Source organism: Cylas formicarius, unplaced genomic scaffold (genome assembly GCF_029955315.1).
Source record: "Cylas formicarius isolate icCylForm1 unplaced genomic scaffold, icCylForm1.1 PGA_scaffold_10__41_contigs__length_53128322, whole genome shotgun sequence".
NCBI lineage: Eukaryota > Metazoa > Arthropoda > Insecta > Coleoptera > Brentidae > Cylas > Cylas formicarius.
Window position 1 is genome coordinate 6116986 of NW_026844214.1, and position 15650 is coordinate 6132635.

The following is a 15650-nucleotide window of genomic DNA, read 5'->3' on the forward strand; positions in this document are numbered from 1 at the left end:
GGTTTAAGAGAATGAACCAATTCCATTTTGAATATTCCCGTTCAAACAAAAGTTAATAAAATCTGTTGAAAATAAGTTATCATTTAAACAAAATAACATTCTTCCGTTGTAGAGGAAAACGTTTTCGCTACTTGGCTGGTTTCAAGCATTCTCTATGGGTCTAAGGAAGATGTAATATTGAATAATAAATGTGTCATTGTAAAAACCGCTTACCACATTAAATCTCGTCTTGTGATGTGCTGCTAGGCAAATTGCATGAAAAGCTCTGGGAAATTCTCTTAAAAATAAAAAAAATAGTATACATAATATATAGATTTTTTATTAAAAAAAGTCGATAACAAACAAATTTTTACAAAAAAAATGTGATAGTATAAATATTTATTTTTCATTCTGGGAATCACAGTTTTTGAAGTAATTGTTGCAATCCAATATTTTCCGTCTCTTGGGCAAATTTATGCAAGTAGCGTTTTGTTCTATCCTAAAATAAAATGCATATTTGAATAAATTGTTAAAATGACATTTTTATTGGTTAAGGAAAAGGAAGTTTAGAGTTACTTATTTTAATGTTTCTTTGACTGTAGCACTTTGATATTTTGATTACCTATTTATCTGTAATAACTAAAAAACGCAAATATAACTGTCATAGAGTTTCTAATCTTAAACGAATGTAGTCTATTAAACCACAGGTATTAGTTAACGCACTTACCAAATATTTTAAATCAATATATCCACTTCTTAATGACAAATTCCATACATTCAATGCAAGAATACTAATAGAATTGAATGTGAGATCAGATCTGACACATATTTGCAGAAATAATTCAATTGCTAACTGAGCTTGCTTTGTACATGTTCCCAACTCTTTCATTATATTTAAAATTTCAGTTATGACTATGGAAATCATAGCATCGATTTCTTGAATATATTTTGGATCAGAACCGTACAATGCATCATTGGATTCGACTACAAATTAATATCCTGGCAAAAGGTTTCTATACACACAAATCTTGTGAAATAAAAATTTGAATAAGATATTAAGGAAGTCTTACCTCTGTCAACATGATAAGGATATACATCTTGTGTCATTGTAGAAAACATTTCAATAACATTAATATATATTAAAGCCAGAGACCAATTTGGTTTATTCCATTCGTAATTTTTTAAAATATTCAACAACATTCTTGTGAGACTCAAAATGCCTCTTTCAGGATTATCAGGCACGACGATAAGGGTAGACAAAAATTGACGTACAAACGCAATTAGAAATGTGTCAGATTGTGCGCTGCTTTCTAATTCTGGTATTATAGACAATGCAGCTTTAAAACAAGCATCTCCTGAAAATAAAGGTATATGTTAACTTAAAAGGTTTGGAATGGAACAATAAGATGTTAACAAAATATTTTCTGAAAGCTCTTTATACTGTTCACTGTTCCCAAGTGACGTGGATGCGTCTGGAAAATTTTCAAAGTAGGATCCTTAAGGTTTTCTTAGGTATCTTTATTATTTTCAAAATTTTGAACTATGTAACATGAACATAAAATTAAACTTTTGAAATTGATTTATCATCCAAAATTTATCAATCAGTTATATCACTTTCAAAACTGTTAAACTTCGTTTGTTAAATGTGACACCCCTAATATTATTCGATTGATTTAATTGAAACCCCAAAATGTTTTCTAGTTAGCACCAATTGACATGTTGGTTTTATTTATGTCGAAGGAGTTGAGGCATTCATAGATCCCGTTTTCTCAAAATATTCCATCCATCGCGAGTTCAAATTCTAACATTGTAGATTGCAACATTTAACGTAAAAAAAAATTTTTTTTGAGAAATTGAGAAATGTGATGATCAATATTTAGACATAAATATTTTCAAGTTGAATATGCTTTTGAGGAGTTCAACTATTTTACTACTTTAAACTTACCTTGACCTAAGCAGTTGTTAAATAAGGCAACTTGCCCCGACAGTAAATAAAGCTTCAGACGAGTTTTTGCTGACACAATCGAAGGAATGGTAATAAAGCTGTATGCCGCACATGCTCTCACAAAATCGCTTGTTTTGCGAGTGTGACGCCCTTTTACAATCAATCTAGTCTTAACAGTTAAAGTGTTAACGCACTGAAAATGTATTTTTTTAAAATCAACAAACAAGTAGGTTTGTACTTACTTGAACCAATTGCGACAAAACGCTATCAATATTGGCAAAAGCTCCTCTCGCTTCTGCGTAAAAATCTAATTGCTGTTCCAAATCTCTGCCATAATCAATTTTTCTAACAATATTGCATAAAATATCTCCAATTTGCCTAAATATCATAAAAAAAACATTATTCTTTCATTGAGGACTAATTTATTTTTATAATTTACAATTAAAATTTATCTCAATGTCTATAATGCTAGACTTACACTACTTCAACTCCAACTCACACAATTAAATTAGAACAAAAAATGTTTCGGCAACACAGGTAGTAATAGATAATTAAAAACATGATATGCCAATAAGGCCTGTAGTTTTTTTGTAACAGCAGCATCAGTTAAATCAAAAAAAAAAAAAAAGAATACCATATTGCCTTTAAGCCTAGATATGTTATCAAACTTCGGTCGAACTAATTAACAAGGTTAAAGACAATAAAATTCCTCCTAAGTCAATTCTAGTTTGACGTAATAAACATAATAGACAATATTCTCACTCAGAGACAAGTCAGCCCTATCATAAAACAAGCTGTGTTAGACAGTTTAATAGTATGTTTAGACCAAAATTATTTTGAATTTAATGATCAAAAAACCACTTAGTCCACTACTTACAAAAATTTTCATTTACGATTTAGAAAATATAGAAAAAAATCCCCCGAGTAAAGGTTTCTCTGGTAGTATGGATATGTAGATGATGTTTTTGCTTGCTTCACTGGAACGGAAAAAGAAATGCAGTTCTTTTTGAATCATATTAACTGCATACATCACTATGCTATTAATTTAAATTCAGAAATGCACGTTTCACGAAAAAAGATTAAAATAGATATTCGAATCTATTACTTAATGACCAATTGGATTTAAATGCACCTCCGTTGTTAAATTGAAATTTGTAACCCTACACCTATAATTAAAAACCTACTACTACTTGTTTATATATATGTATGTATATATATATATATATATATATATATATATATATATATATATATATATATATATATATATATATATATATATATATATATATATATATATATATATATATATATATATATATATATATATATATATATATATATATATATATATATATATATATATATATATATATATATATATATATATATATATATATATATATATATATATATATATATATATATATATATATATATATATATATATATATATATATATATATATATATATATATATATTCTCACGTATTGATTCACGGATGGAAAAATGTGATGACACTATATTCCGGGATATCATCCGTTCGCTCGTTGAACTCCGACTGGAATCCTGCATCCGACTGGAATCCTGCAAATCTTGCATCCGACTGGAATCCTGCAGACGTTTCGCCAAAATCTCACTTGGCATCTTCAATGCTCGCGCTCCAAAAACACTTCGAACACGAATATATATATATATATATATATATATATATATATATATATATATATATATATATATATATATATATATATATATATATATATATATATATATATATATATATATATATATATATATATATATATATATATATATATATATATATATATATATATATATATATATATATATGATGACACTATATTCCGGGATATCATCCGTTCGCTTGTTGAACTCCGACTGGAATCCTGCAGACGTTTCGCCAAAATCTCACTTGGCATCTTCAATGCTCGCGCTCCGAAAACACTTCGAACACTGTTTGCAGAGCGCGAGCATTGAAGATGCCAAGTGAGATTTTGGCGAAACGTCTGCAGGATTCCAGTCGGAGTTCAACAAGCGAACGGATGATATCCCGGAATATAGTGTCATCACATTTTTTCATCCGTGAATCAATACGTGAATATATATATATATATATATATATATATATATATATATATATATATATATATATATATATATATATATATATATATATATATATATATAAATAATTAAATAACTATGAAAATCTGAACATTTTTTGTTCTAATTTAATTGCGTTAAATAGATTTTCATCAAGTAAATGCCACATGTCCAATAAATTAAACGTATTACATTTCCCTATAATGTCCAATAATTTTTGAAAATATGAATGTAGTTAGCAATAAATTACAGTACATAGAGATCATTGTCAAATCAATTTTCGTTGTGTTTTGTTTGTTGTTGAGTTAATTTAAATTAAATTAAATTTAAATTAAAAAGTTAAGTTAAATCTTAAGTATATACTTTTAAGATTTTTTCTTAAAATAAAGTCAGTATTGATACGTTAAGGAACGCCTTGTGGATAAAGATCAAGTAAAAACCATCGCAGTACAATGCAACTTACGAGGTTAGCGCCAAAATTTCCCGGCTTGACATAGATGCAACTCCAGTATCACGATAAAACTTTGTCTTTTAAATATATATCTTAGTAGACTGCGAAAAAAACAATTGAAGTCTTGCGTCAAATAGTTTTTATTGACAGCATTTTAAACAAGACGTGTCCGAAAAAATGTCGCAAATAACGCAAATTGGCATAGAGCAGTCATAAAGTTTTTGACAAAAGAACAGTTAGCACCTAAAATTATTAAAGAAAGGCTGGATGGTGTGTACGGGATAAGTTCTCCTTCATATTCTGTAGTGAAAGAATGAGCACAACGTTTTCGAATGGGGCAGGAGTGCCTAGAAGATGATTCAAGAACTGGTCGATCAGTGGAGGTCACAACGGAAGGTATTGTTGCGATTGTGGAAGAGGTGGTATTGAGTGATCGACGTTTAAAGGTCATGGAAATCTCAGAAATTACTAAACTTTGTGATACAAGTGTTCGTCGAATTCTGCATGATCATTTAGGTATGCATAAGGTTAGTGCAAGATGAGTTTCTAAAAACCTTTCGGTTATTCAAAAACAACGCCGTGTCGATTGTGCGCGGTCTTTTTTGGAACTCTAGTCCGAACCGAAGCCTGTGACAGAAACTATTGTGACGGGAGGTGAAACTATGGTTCTCTATTATCACCCTCTATCGAAAAAAGAATCAATGGAGTGGCGTCGTAAGGCTGAAGCACCTCCAAGAAAATTCAGAGTCTGCCAGTCAACAAAAAAGGTGATGGCCACGATCTTTTGGGATTGTGAAGGAATTCTTTTGATAGATTTTAAAGAAACTAATACCACTGTCAATGGTAAATATTACGCAACATTATTACATAATTTGCGAGACTGCATATGTGTAAAACGTCGAGCAAAACTGACCAGAGACGTGCGTCTTTTGCACGATAATGCACCTGTCCACTGCTGGTGTTGCACAAGCTACCATTTTAGAGTGTGATTTAGCACATTTTGCAGACAAACCAAAAGATTATTTTTTTAAAGGGATTGAGTTGTTAATAAAGAGATGTAATAAGTGAATTGAATTAAGGGGGATTATATTGAAAAATAATAAATAATAAAAAATTGTTACACTACTTTGTTTCTTTCATACTCAGGCCGGGAAATTTTGGCGCTGCTCATTAAAGTTTCTAACTGAACCCATTTTGCAATTAATTTGCCCAATAAATTATTAAAAATATTTCTTTGAACCATTCAGTATTTGAAAAATGTGACCTCTTTTAAATTTCATACCTGTGCTCGTCCTCTGGTGTAAGAGCATCCACAGAGTCGTGTAATACACTTCCTAAATACATAAGAGAATTTGTTATCACTGGATCGCTAATTTGGTGGTCAATAACGGACGTAGTCAAAACAAATTTGCATACTTCGACTTTTACCGACTCTTCGTGAAAAAGGTTAATCAAAGATAAAAAATTGTCCTAAAAAAAAATGTACAAATTAATAATAATTCCACAGCTTATCAAAGGATTAGAGAAGAGCTCTGGAAAAAATTGTTTGGTAATCTAAAAGTAAAATATGTAGTATAAAATACATAATAGATATGTAATCACTTGCTTTAGAATGCAGAGGGTGGATAATGGGTCTAGGTGTTTTTTTGAGCGTGAAAATTTGTTAGTGAATAGTAAATAAATAAATTAGGAATAAGCAATACTCAAGGCAAGGCGCTATATTTTTTATATACATACTTATACGAAGAAAAACGAAAAATACTTACTAACGCTAATAACGATTCCAAATCTGATATGTAGGATGCAACTTTTTGAACAATGTTTTTTAATTCAACCTGAAAGTGTTCATAACTCCTTTTGACAGATAAATGATTGATAATGTTGCCGAATGCCTGATTAAGTTCTTTAAGCTGCAAATCAGTATTAAAGCATACTTGTTTTTTTTTGTATTGACTACTGTTATTTTATAACCCAATTTGCAAATGTTTAGGAATTACTTACTGACAAATGAAGAGCTATAAGAGGTGTCCAGACTTCCACGCATGTCATATACTCGTTTGTATTATTAAGCTGTCCAATATTTCTCCACACATGTATTAATAAAGATTTCCTTTGATCTGAAGGTGGCGGACATACACTTAAACATAATCCTAACGTTCGAAGTAATGAATGCAATGGTATTGCATCGTCGGTGCAACCGGTGATCATGTCAAGAAACTGAAGTGCCCGTTCTGAGATGTACATTGGTTTAAAACCGGACATGATGGTGTTGAGAATTAAGGAACTAAAATTAATGAAGGAATATAATTTTATTTAAAATAGGTAAAAGAATGCAAAATCCTAGCATCTAATTGGTTTTTGCACCTTTTAAAATGTGTCCTCACAGCAAATACATACCTGTTACAATAATGCTTACACTTGTTAAGTAAATCAGAAATAATATTTTCAGATGAATTAGAAACAACTGCTTCCAGAATAAAATCTAATGCAGGAGTGTACAAAGTCATGTAAGTCGGTATTTTAATTTTTTGTTTATTTAATTCAGCTTTCACACTACCTCCAAAAATCTGTAAAGTATGACCATGTGGTTATGGGGTGCTTACCCAAAAAACCAGCACTTACATGTTGATAAGTGTTCAAAAAACTTTCAAAATTTTTCGTAAGGAGGTTTATATCGCAATTCTCCCCAATTATCGAGATTGCCATTCTACATAGGTAACATCTCGTGTATACCGCGACCAGTGGATTTCCTATTCCTTGGATCATGTCTGTCAAACGATACAATGCTTCTAAGCATTCACTGCAAATACATTACTCTGTCGAAATACACTTACTTATTTAGTAGCGAACGCAGCGCTTAGGTTTACTGCCATTAAGTTTCTATAAGTCTTGATCATATAACTACTAGAAATATAGAGATCCTGCCTATGCCGATAACACAGAAACTTGTGATGCAAGGTCCATTCAACATGCGCGTGCCCGTCTTTAACCTTGCGGCATTCAATAATGAACATTTCCGCTGACACATCGTCAATAAGTTTGGAGGTGCCATTTTTACGGCAGTATTTTCTCCAAATATGCCTAGATCTCGTTAAGTGTTTTGGGAAGATGAGCTAAGTATGTGGAAATCGCCGTTTAGAAAGAAAATATCGCCAAGTAGTAGGCCCACTATATTATCTATTAGCTATATGGTCGTGATAATAGTGAACAACTGTATGTATGCCACTTTAAACGTTTTTTGTTTGTAGTCATAAAATAATGGGCAGATATGAAAATTTAATATTATATTGATAAAAGTTTAATGGTATAGAACCATTAGTAATCTCAGAGAGAGCTGCGTTCGCCAGCCTCCGGGCGACTACAAAGGTTAATGACTGAGTCAGATAAACCTGGGTGACATATTACTTTTGTTTTGCAGAAGTCCCCATAATGAGAAACAATATATAGGAATAATATAACATAAGGTGTCTAAATCTAATTTTAGTGTTGTCTTGCATCATATTTTTTATTCGATATTCCAAAACACCTTGTCACTTTAAAATGTCAGCTTCATTAAACACTCGCGAGCCAATTCGACCTGTTCCGCTACTTAAACCATGGATTAGAAGTAATCAAAGGTTTTTGGTAGATTTAAAACATATCTTGCCGTCAGTTTTGATGCTCGTGTAGCTAGTATAGTATACAACCCCTACACTTATATATAGTATATATAAAGTCAGATTCCTAACATTGACCCACTGTATTTCTTGACAAATACGATGTCTGTTTCCGATTACAATGCCATCTAACGAGATAAAAAAAACTTTGGACGAAACCTGACGCTTTTTTGGCATGAAATGCGAATCTGTACTAAAAAATGGAGGTCTCCGTTTATAAGTTTCTAAAATCAAATGTAATGAGACAAAAGTGGTTACACTTGTCTAATTAAAAAGATAACAAAATTAATATTGTAATCTATAGTTTGCATAAACGAAATGCAACAAAATGCATAAATGTATGTAAGTTTATCATTTTGTTTCCTGTTTAGAACTTTATTTTTATAAAATAGTTGTATTATGACGTATTATATGATCACGTTTTCACAAGCCAACAAAAGTAATCTGCCTAAAACTTACTTTGAAGATATAAAGGAATAGGACTTCAGTAAAGCCATTTCCACATATAGCCGCGGTACCAATTCCCGTATTGACGCAACTTTGTAAAACCAATTTAGGCATGTCTCTTTGACAGTATCTGGTACCATGTCTGGTGTAAAATCGTCCGGCAATGGTGTCGCAATTTTAGATCCAGGTCTGAAATTATTATAAATAAATAGAAAAGTTGTATATTTGGTTAATTATACTACTTGAAATATACTGCTTTTGTTCTTAGTCTGTCATATACCAAGTTTCCAAAAGTATCTAGTATATCAGTAATCAAAACAAATTTACTAGGATAAAAAGGAAGCACATCAGTATCTGTCAACATTTTTGCACATTGTATTGCTATTTTCAGAGCTTTCACTCTCTGTTCACTGTTCCATGCAGAAACTAATTCCTTATTTAATTGCTCTATTCGATTTATATATTCAGATTGGGACAAGTCTAATTTTTGTTGCACTCCATCTTCAAAATAATCTAATTGTTCTAATCGAAGCTGAACTTTATCAATTGCTGTACTTTGTGCTCTTACCATTACTAAAAATAATATATACTGTAAAAATCGACTGGAAAGTACAAGTAGTAAGGATCGCTCCAAATGTTTTGATTTAAATAGTGATTTGTTAGATCGAGTTTAAATCACGACAAATGAAGTACAAAATCTTGTAGAATTACATATTACCTTTTTCACCATCAAATAAAAAACTTGTAACCATTGTCAACTTTTCGGATGTTGTGTATTTTGATAAAATGGCAGCTTTTCGCGAGTTCCAGGACTCCATTTTTGTATATGACTTAATTTCTTCAGGTTCCAGCGAAGCTTTGCCTAATTTATTATCCATCAGATCCTAAGATGTGAAACCCTATGCAAATTCCTAAGACCTAATGCTTTTTTTGGATGTCCACAAACAAAATTATTCTATTATTACAAGCCAGTGAGCAAATTATCTGAAGTGAGCGGCTTAAAAATATTTTTAAAGTTTATAGCTAACCTTGAAAACGCCCACTTCTTCGTCTCTATGATGGTAATAAAATAGAATATTCTCTACTAGAATAAATTACAAATAATTTTGTGACCTATTGTTAAACTACACGTATACAAACAATGCTTGACCACTCTTTATTCAATATAGCCACTACATATATGTATACAAGACCTGCCTATGGTGAAAATAAAGATATCATCTAATAGCTATCAAATCAATCAATAAATCAAATCCATCATATTGTGCGTATTGAATCCCTTCCCCACATTTTTTTTTACAGAAGTTTCTTCACTGTAAGGGCCTCTGTATATCTGATAGTTATATCATGGCATATAATTCTAGAAATTAGTGTTTCGCCTACCTTAGAAAAGGTTGAATATATTGTTACCTTTTGCAAGGGCGGACTTTTCTCGAATGATTTAGTAATTTAGTAAAATCATTTGACCATGGTTCGAGTCTGCAAACTTACTTAACAACATAAACCTAAAAAATGTGGGACTGGAACAGATTATATTTACAAATCTCAAATGAAATGCTTATCATCCAAACTCATACCTAGTCTCAACAATGTCAATCGAACCTGGCCATGGTTCTCCTTTATGAATTTTTCGAATGCGGAAGATATACAGTTCTAAACAGTTGAAAAAATTACAGACTGCAGTACACCGCATTCCATATAGCTTTAGATAATATAATGATAAGAGAAGGGGCTAATTTTCCTGGCACACCTGCACTAACCTACATTTTTCCAAATTTTCTTTGTAAATATTGATATCCACACACTCAACACCTATTTGAATGATGATTTAATACAATCTGGATATTTTTTGAAAAAATACTACCGCAAAAATGCCGCATCCACACTTATTGAGGATCTGTCAGCGGACATGTTGGTTAGTTGGCGCAAGGTCAATAGTTAACCAGGAGATTTTAAATCTCAAGCATGCGCATCTACACTGGACCTTATCAATTTGTTTTCATAGTTGCTTTATAAGCTTTATTAGCTTTATAAGCTAAGCTTATTTCTTATTATCAAAATAGGGCCTCTATATCTCTAGTAGGAAAATGCTCCATCCCAAAAAAATATAAACCAGTGTTTGTTTATCTACATCTAGTTTGCAAAAATTGTTTTTTACATTCAAGTTACTATCATGAAAACTGATATCTAAAACTAGTTAAGCCTAATAATATTTACTTAAGTCACTACACTCACCATTTCAGCTGCTATTTTTGATAGAGGATCTATTTCTTCCTGCATCGCAAATTCTGACAAAGGATCTAATTCTTTTAAAGCTAAAGCAAGTGGATCTAATATATTTAGAGGATTGGAGACTGGTGTACTAAGACCTGTACTTGGTTGGGAGCCCAAAATCCTTCGACGGTCTGTAATCTATAACACCAAATTATGATAAATATATACATAAAACTGTAGAGTTCACACATGCAAGTACCGCCAAATTTTTTAAAGGATGATCTTTTACGACTTCCCAACAAGTTTTCTGTTTCAACAATGATGGCTTTTTCATAGATTTCCTACAAAAAAAATATGTGTTTCCGATTGATTATTGTAACTAGCTTCCCTACCAATCGATTATGTTACTATACATTTTCCAAAGTTTAATTTGCTGTATAAAAATGATAAAAGCGAAAAATATACAAAATTTAAAGTCAAATAGGGATATACAGGCTTCTTCTTCTTTTACTTCTATTGACCATGTTTTCTAAGATCATTTGGCCAATATATGCAGGCTCCTGGAAGTTCTTCTTGAACTAAATAGTACTTCAGTACAGTACAACAATTTTTCAAAAGGCTGAAAACTGATAAGAAAGGTAATTAAACCATTTATAAATTATAAATCATTTATTTGACTGAAAAGGATAGTTGAAGGTAGAAATGAATGTATCCCTCAGAAATTTTCAATTAAATGTAGTCTTTTAATGATTTTATGTGTATGTGTAATATAATGAAGAATGGAACTTTATGACAATTTATTTAGAAGTTTCCGTTTTTGTATACGTAAAAAAACAAAAACCTGGAGGATGATGGATTGGTCCAGACCTTTCTCTTAAGAAGGCATTCTTTAGGATATCTGAATAATGTGAAAAATTGTGTAAGCTGAACAATTGACCTTATGCAGTCTTGGCCATTAGAAGTAAATAATAAAGAAGAAGAACCTCTATTTAGAAATGGAAAATTCAAAAATTTCTGAAGTACCTTCAGATTATATATCTGTTGATTTAATTAAACTAGTCTATCTTAGATATTAAGGAGAAATGGAATAGAAATTCTAATAATGTTCCAAAATTATTTTCTTACGATATGCAGCGTTGCTCTTTTTTTATATAACTTTTTTCCGGTGTATACTGATATTCCAAATAGTGAAAATGAATTCCCTTTACAAGTTGGTGATGTAAACATTAGTTTAACAAAATTATATCCACCACATTTCGGCAAATTGGTGTTCTTTGTCATAGATGCTCTAAGGTTTGACTTCATTACACCACTATTAATGCCCTTAACATATTCCCTTGTTAAGGATAAGGGATGCATCAGTAAAGTTTTAGTTGAAAGTCCTACTGTTACAATGCCTAGAATAAAGGCATTGGCTAGTGGTAATGTTCCTCAGTTTGTGGATGTAATCAGAAATTTAGCTTCATCTGAAATAGTAGAGGATAGCTGGCTTCATTCAGCAAAACGTAAAGGTTTAAATTTAATCTTTTATGGAGATGAGACCTGGTTAAGGTTGTTCCCAGATATGTTCATTAGATCAGAAGGAACTTCATCATTTTATGTATGGGATTTTACAGAAGTTGATGACAATATCACAAAAAATGTTAATATTGAATTGAACAGAAAGGACTGGAACATAATGATTTTACACTATTTAGGTGGATTATTGCATTTGAAGTTAATGATTGTCATTGATAAGATAATCAAGCTTATTTTTTTAGGTCTAGATCACATGGGCCATGTCTATGGCCCATATTCTTCTAGAATACCTTTAAAATTGGAGGAGATGGATAAAATAATCCATAAAATCTTTAAAAATACTTTAGATGATAATACACTATTAGTTGTAACTGGAGATCATGGGATGAAAGACAGTGGTGGTAGGTTGACTTGCAAGTTATTTAAGACTTGAATTCTAAGGTAATCATCATATTCCGTTTATTTAAGAGACAAAAAATGGACAACTACAAACAAATATCCCCAAGTCTGGTTTGATTACTTCGCGCTCAGGTCTTATAGAAATAAAATCTAGTGTTTTAATAATTTTGAAAATGAGTTGGAATTAAAAAAAAAATGTTAGATTTAAAATCATTCTAGAACTTACAATTTGCATGTAGGAAATATTTTTTGACTGCATATTTTTCAAGTTATTGTTAATTCAATTATATAATTTTATTCAGATGCATTCAAAAAAGACTAAAAATTACTGCTAATTTTCTAGTTTTCTCCTGCGCCTTAAACACTTCTGTGCAACTGAAGCAAAGTGTTCAAAACTTTGTAAGGCAGTCACTGTCTTCCTAAATGCTGGGATGTTTTTCTAGGACATGGCGGATCAACTGTTTCTGAAGTTACTACCCCCCTTGTTTCCTTAGGACTCAAGTGCCAGGATTCTTCATTTCTTCAGACAGATGTGGCGGCGAATTTAGCGGTTTTAATGGGAATTCCAATACCTTCCTCTAGTATGGGCCAAATTCAGGAGTCTTTGCTCTCAAATATGTTATCTATTGAACAATATCTCTTTGCTATGTACTACAATACTAAGTCACTTTTACAAAAAAGAAATCTGTGTACAGGAGAATTTAAATTAGCTTCCGAGCATCATACCACATTTTTAAAACAAAATAAAAAACTTCACGTCGAATTGGCAAATAAATTTTACAAAACTTGTTCAGAAAAGATTATCGATAACTTGAGGAAGGACATGCACAGGCAAAACTTTCTGGCTCTTTTAGTTGCAGTATTGATTCTTTTAAATAATATCCCATTAATGTTAAATATTTTTTTTGACATTAAGAAAAGACATAACACTCAATATTGTTTATTATATTCAATAGGTTTATTAAATTTTTTCATTAATTTCACCATTCTCTCATATATTTCTTTATCTGTATTAATAATCATGTGTATTTTCAATTTTATTCATTTTGCGAATTACTTTACTATGTGTTCATTAACGGTCAGGGAAATCTTAATATTTGGTTCCTGTATTGTACATCCTATAACCTTCTTCTCATCAAGTTTTATAGAGGAAGAACATCAAATGTGGTACTTCTTAGGCAGCACTTGGCTTATAATATTAATAAGTGATATCAGCGGCTCGAGAAAATTATTGTCTAAAGTAAAATTAGTTAAGTTAATGGTAATCTTATTAGCATTGAGGGGAGCAAGAGAAATTAATGCGAATATAGATACCGAATACTCAGATAAACTGATCAACATTGAAGATTGGGTTTATTCTACACTTTTAATTTTTACTTTGTTTACTGTTTGGTATAGTTTATGTGACATTTACAAACCTCCAAAACTCAAATTGTTGAATATATTGATACTTTTCCTCATTTTCACACTAAAGTCTTTCAACTTTTACCAAATCCAATGTGGTAAAATAGTGTGGTTTTTAATAATTATTCAAATTTTTATGAGCAGAAAAATTTCCTTAGATTCATGTATTTTAATTGGCACACTTCTTGTCCAACCACATAATACAATTTTAATATCATTGGCAATCTATGTTGCACGCGAGTTTTACGATTACGAGCAATGCGAAAATTCAACCCTTATTCTGTACCTATTTGAAAACTTTTATTTTTTTCTGCAAGGTCATAGAAATACACTAGCCAGCCTGGATATATCGGTAGGATATATAGGCCTAAGTGAATACAACCCATTGTTTGTTATTCCTCAAGTTGTCAGTCATCTGTATATTTTCCACATTTTGTTTCATATGTATGCTTTAGAAAGTTCGCATTTCTCTGGTACTTTTGGGAAAAAAATGTGGAACATTTTGTTTCTTTTACGAAGCTATACAATGCTATTTGTATGCATAGTGCTGATAAGTTTTAGTAACCACTTATTTATTTGGTCAGTATTTTCCCCAAAATTCTTTATTGAAAGTGCTCATTCCATGTTTTTATTTTTTGAAGGAACTGTCTGGCATTTATATTATTTTCTAAAAAAACACTAAAATAAAAAAACAATTACCTTGGCTATTATTATTCTGTTGTCAACCTTTACTAAACTTAAAAAGGCGTTTTTTATATACCACTTTTTTACTTAGGCAAAGACATTGAAAGTTAATAAGAAACGCAAATAAACTATGCTTTTTTAAGTTCGAGTAAAATACATGCCAGGCTTAAATTAAGAAACTTTAGGATATTCATTTTACTCTTATGAGTTAAATAAAAATATTACAGTTTATGATTTTATCGGTGCTAGTCCTCAGGCTTGTCTGGTGGAGGTCCACACGGTTGAAGCATTTTCTCCATCAAATTAAATTTTACTCTTGCTTTTGCTTCATTTTCACAAATAGCGAAATAGCTTAGCAAGTCTGGATGTCCCAAATAACTGGAATAGCTGTCTCTATGTTGATTTACCAACCATTCAAATTTAGTAGTATCCGCATGGCCAGTCCCAATATATTTCGACTGCAAGTGCTCAAGCTGACTGTGAATATTATATCGGTCGCCCATTATCCTTAGTCAGATTAATGTACCATTTAAGTTAATTGGTAAATTTTAGAAGCACAATTTGAAATTAATATTTACTCACAGATCTAAGTTATTCTTCACAACTTGAATATACTTCAATTCAATTATTCGTTTCAGAAAAAAAAAGTTGGGCTCGACTGCTAGGATCATTCGCCCATTGCTTCCGTCGAAGATCTTCGCTTTTGGTTATGGACCAACACGTACAAAGAAGACATAACCAATATTTGCTCAACTAGCAAAAAACAAATTTGACCGATACCAAAAAAAACCGACACCCCCCGCTTCGCCGACGGACCATCCGGCC

General features: G+C 31.2%; 3 protein-coding genes across 15 annotated transcripts; 1 reads left to right on the forward strand and 2 right to left on the reverse strand.

The window, feature by feature from the left end:
* Positions 1-101: 101 nt before the first annotated feature.
* LOC132702939 (VPS35 endosomal protein-sorting factor-like) lies at positions 102-11325 on the reverse strand. 10 transcript variants are annotated; one of them, XM_060671829.1, is made up of 16 exons: positions 11213-11325; positions 11080-11161; positions 10842-11018; positions 9325-9490; positions 8849-9179; positions 8619-8795; positions 7126-7303; positions 6901-7070; positions 6505-6787; positions 6270-6413; positions 5786-5973; positions 2167-2302; positions 1925-2117; positions 1050-1334; positions 707-963; positions 102-478 (listed from the first exon to the last, which is right to left on the reverse strand). In XM_060671829.1, the coding sequence occupies exons 1-16, from the start codon at positions 11233-11235 to the stop codon at positions 398-400; spliced, it is 2871 nt and encodes a 956-aa protein (XP_060527812.1). In that variant the 5' UTR covers positions 11236-11325; the 3' UTR covers positions 102-397. The 10 variants fall into 10 exon arrangements, with proteins under 10 accessions (XP_060527812.1, XP_060527877.1, XP_060527894.1 ...); XM_060671894.1 differs by lacking the exon at positions 11213-11325 and adding an exon at positions 10184-10259 and having other exon boundaries at positions 103-478; positions 9325-10126; positions 11070-11161; XM_060671886.1 differs by lacking the exon at positions 11213-11325 and adding an exon at positions 10017-10126 and having other exon boundaries at positions 104-478; positions 9325-9966; positions 10184-11018; positions 11070-11161.
* A 477-nt stretch (positions 11326-11802) lies between these two features.
* LOC132701070 (GPI ethanolamine phosphate transferase 2) lies at positions 11803-15605 on the forward strand. Of its 4 annotated transcripts, none has more exons than XM_060668751.1 (4): positions 11803-12517; positions 12581-12739; positions 13181-13318; positions 15464-15605. In XM_060668751.1, exons 1-4 carry the CDS (start codon positions 11923-11925, stop codon positions 15580-15582), a joined length of 1011 nt encoding a protein of 336 aa, XP_060524734.1. In that variant the 5' UTR covers positions 11803-11922; the 3' UTR covers positions 15583-15605. The 4 variants fall into 4 exon arrangements, with proteins under 4 accessions (XP_060524734.1, XP_060524725.1, XP_060524743.1 ...); XM_060668742.1 differs by lacking the exon at positions 15464-15605 and having other exon boundaries at positions 11803-12325; positions 12383-12517; positions 13181-14823; XM_060668760.1 differs by lacking the exon at positions 13181-13318.
* Positions 15064-15432, reverse strand: LOC132701091 (splicing factor 3B subunit 5). Its single transcript, XM_060668771.1, has one exon. It carries the CDS (start codon positions 15326-15328, stop codon positions 15071-15073), a length of 258 nt encoding a protein of 85 aa, XP_060524754.1. The 5' UTR covers positions 15329-15432; the 3' UTR covers positions 15064-15070.
* Positions 15606-15650: the final 45 nt, after the last annotated feature.

Coding starts and splice junctions, on each gene's coding strand:
- LOC132702939 (XM_060671829.1), bottom strand. CDS start 11,235: ATGTATAGTAACATAATCGATTG. Junction 9,491..10,841: donor CAAAAATAGCAGCTGAAATG/GTGAGTGTAGTG, acceptor TTCACATCTTAG/GATCTGATGGATAATAAATT. Junction 7,071..7,125: donor TTTTGAACACTTATCAACAT/GTAAGTGCTGGT, acceptor CATACTTTACAG/ATTTTTGGAGGTAGTGTGAA.
- LOC132701070 (XM_060668733.1), top strand. CDS start 11,923: ATGTTCCAAAATTATTTTCTTACGATATGCAGCGTTGCTCTTTTTTTA. Junction 12,518..12,580: donor AATGATTTTACACTATTTAG/GTGGATTATTGC, acceptor TTATTTTTTTAG/GTCTAGATCACATGGGCCAT. Junction 12,740..13,180: donor TGGGATGAAAGACAGTGGTG/GTAGGTTGACTT, acceptor ATGTTTTTCTAG/GACATGGCGGATCAACTGTT.
- LOC132701091 (XM_060668771.1), bottom strand. CDS start 15,328: ATGGGCGACCGATATAATATTCACAGTCAGCTTGAGCACTTGCAGTCG.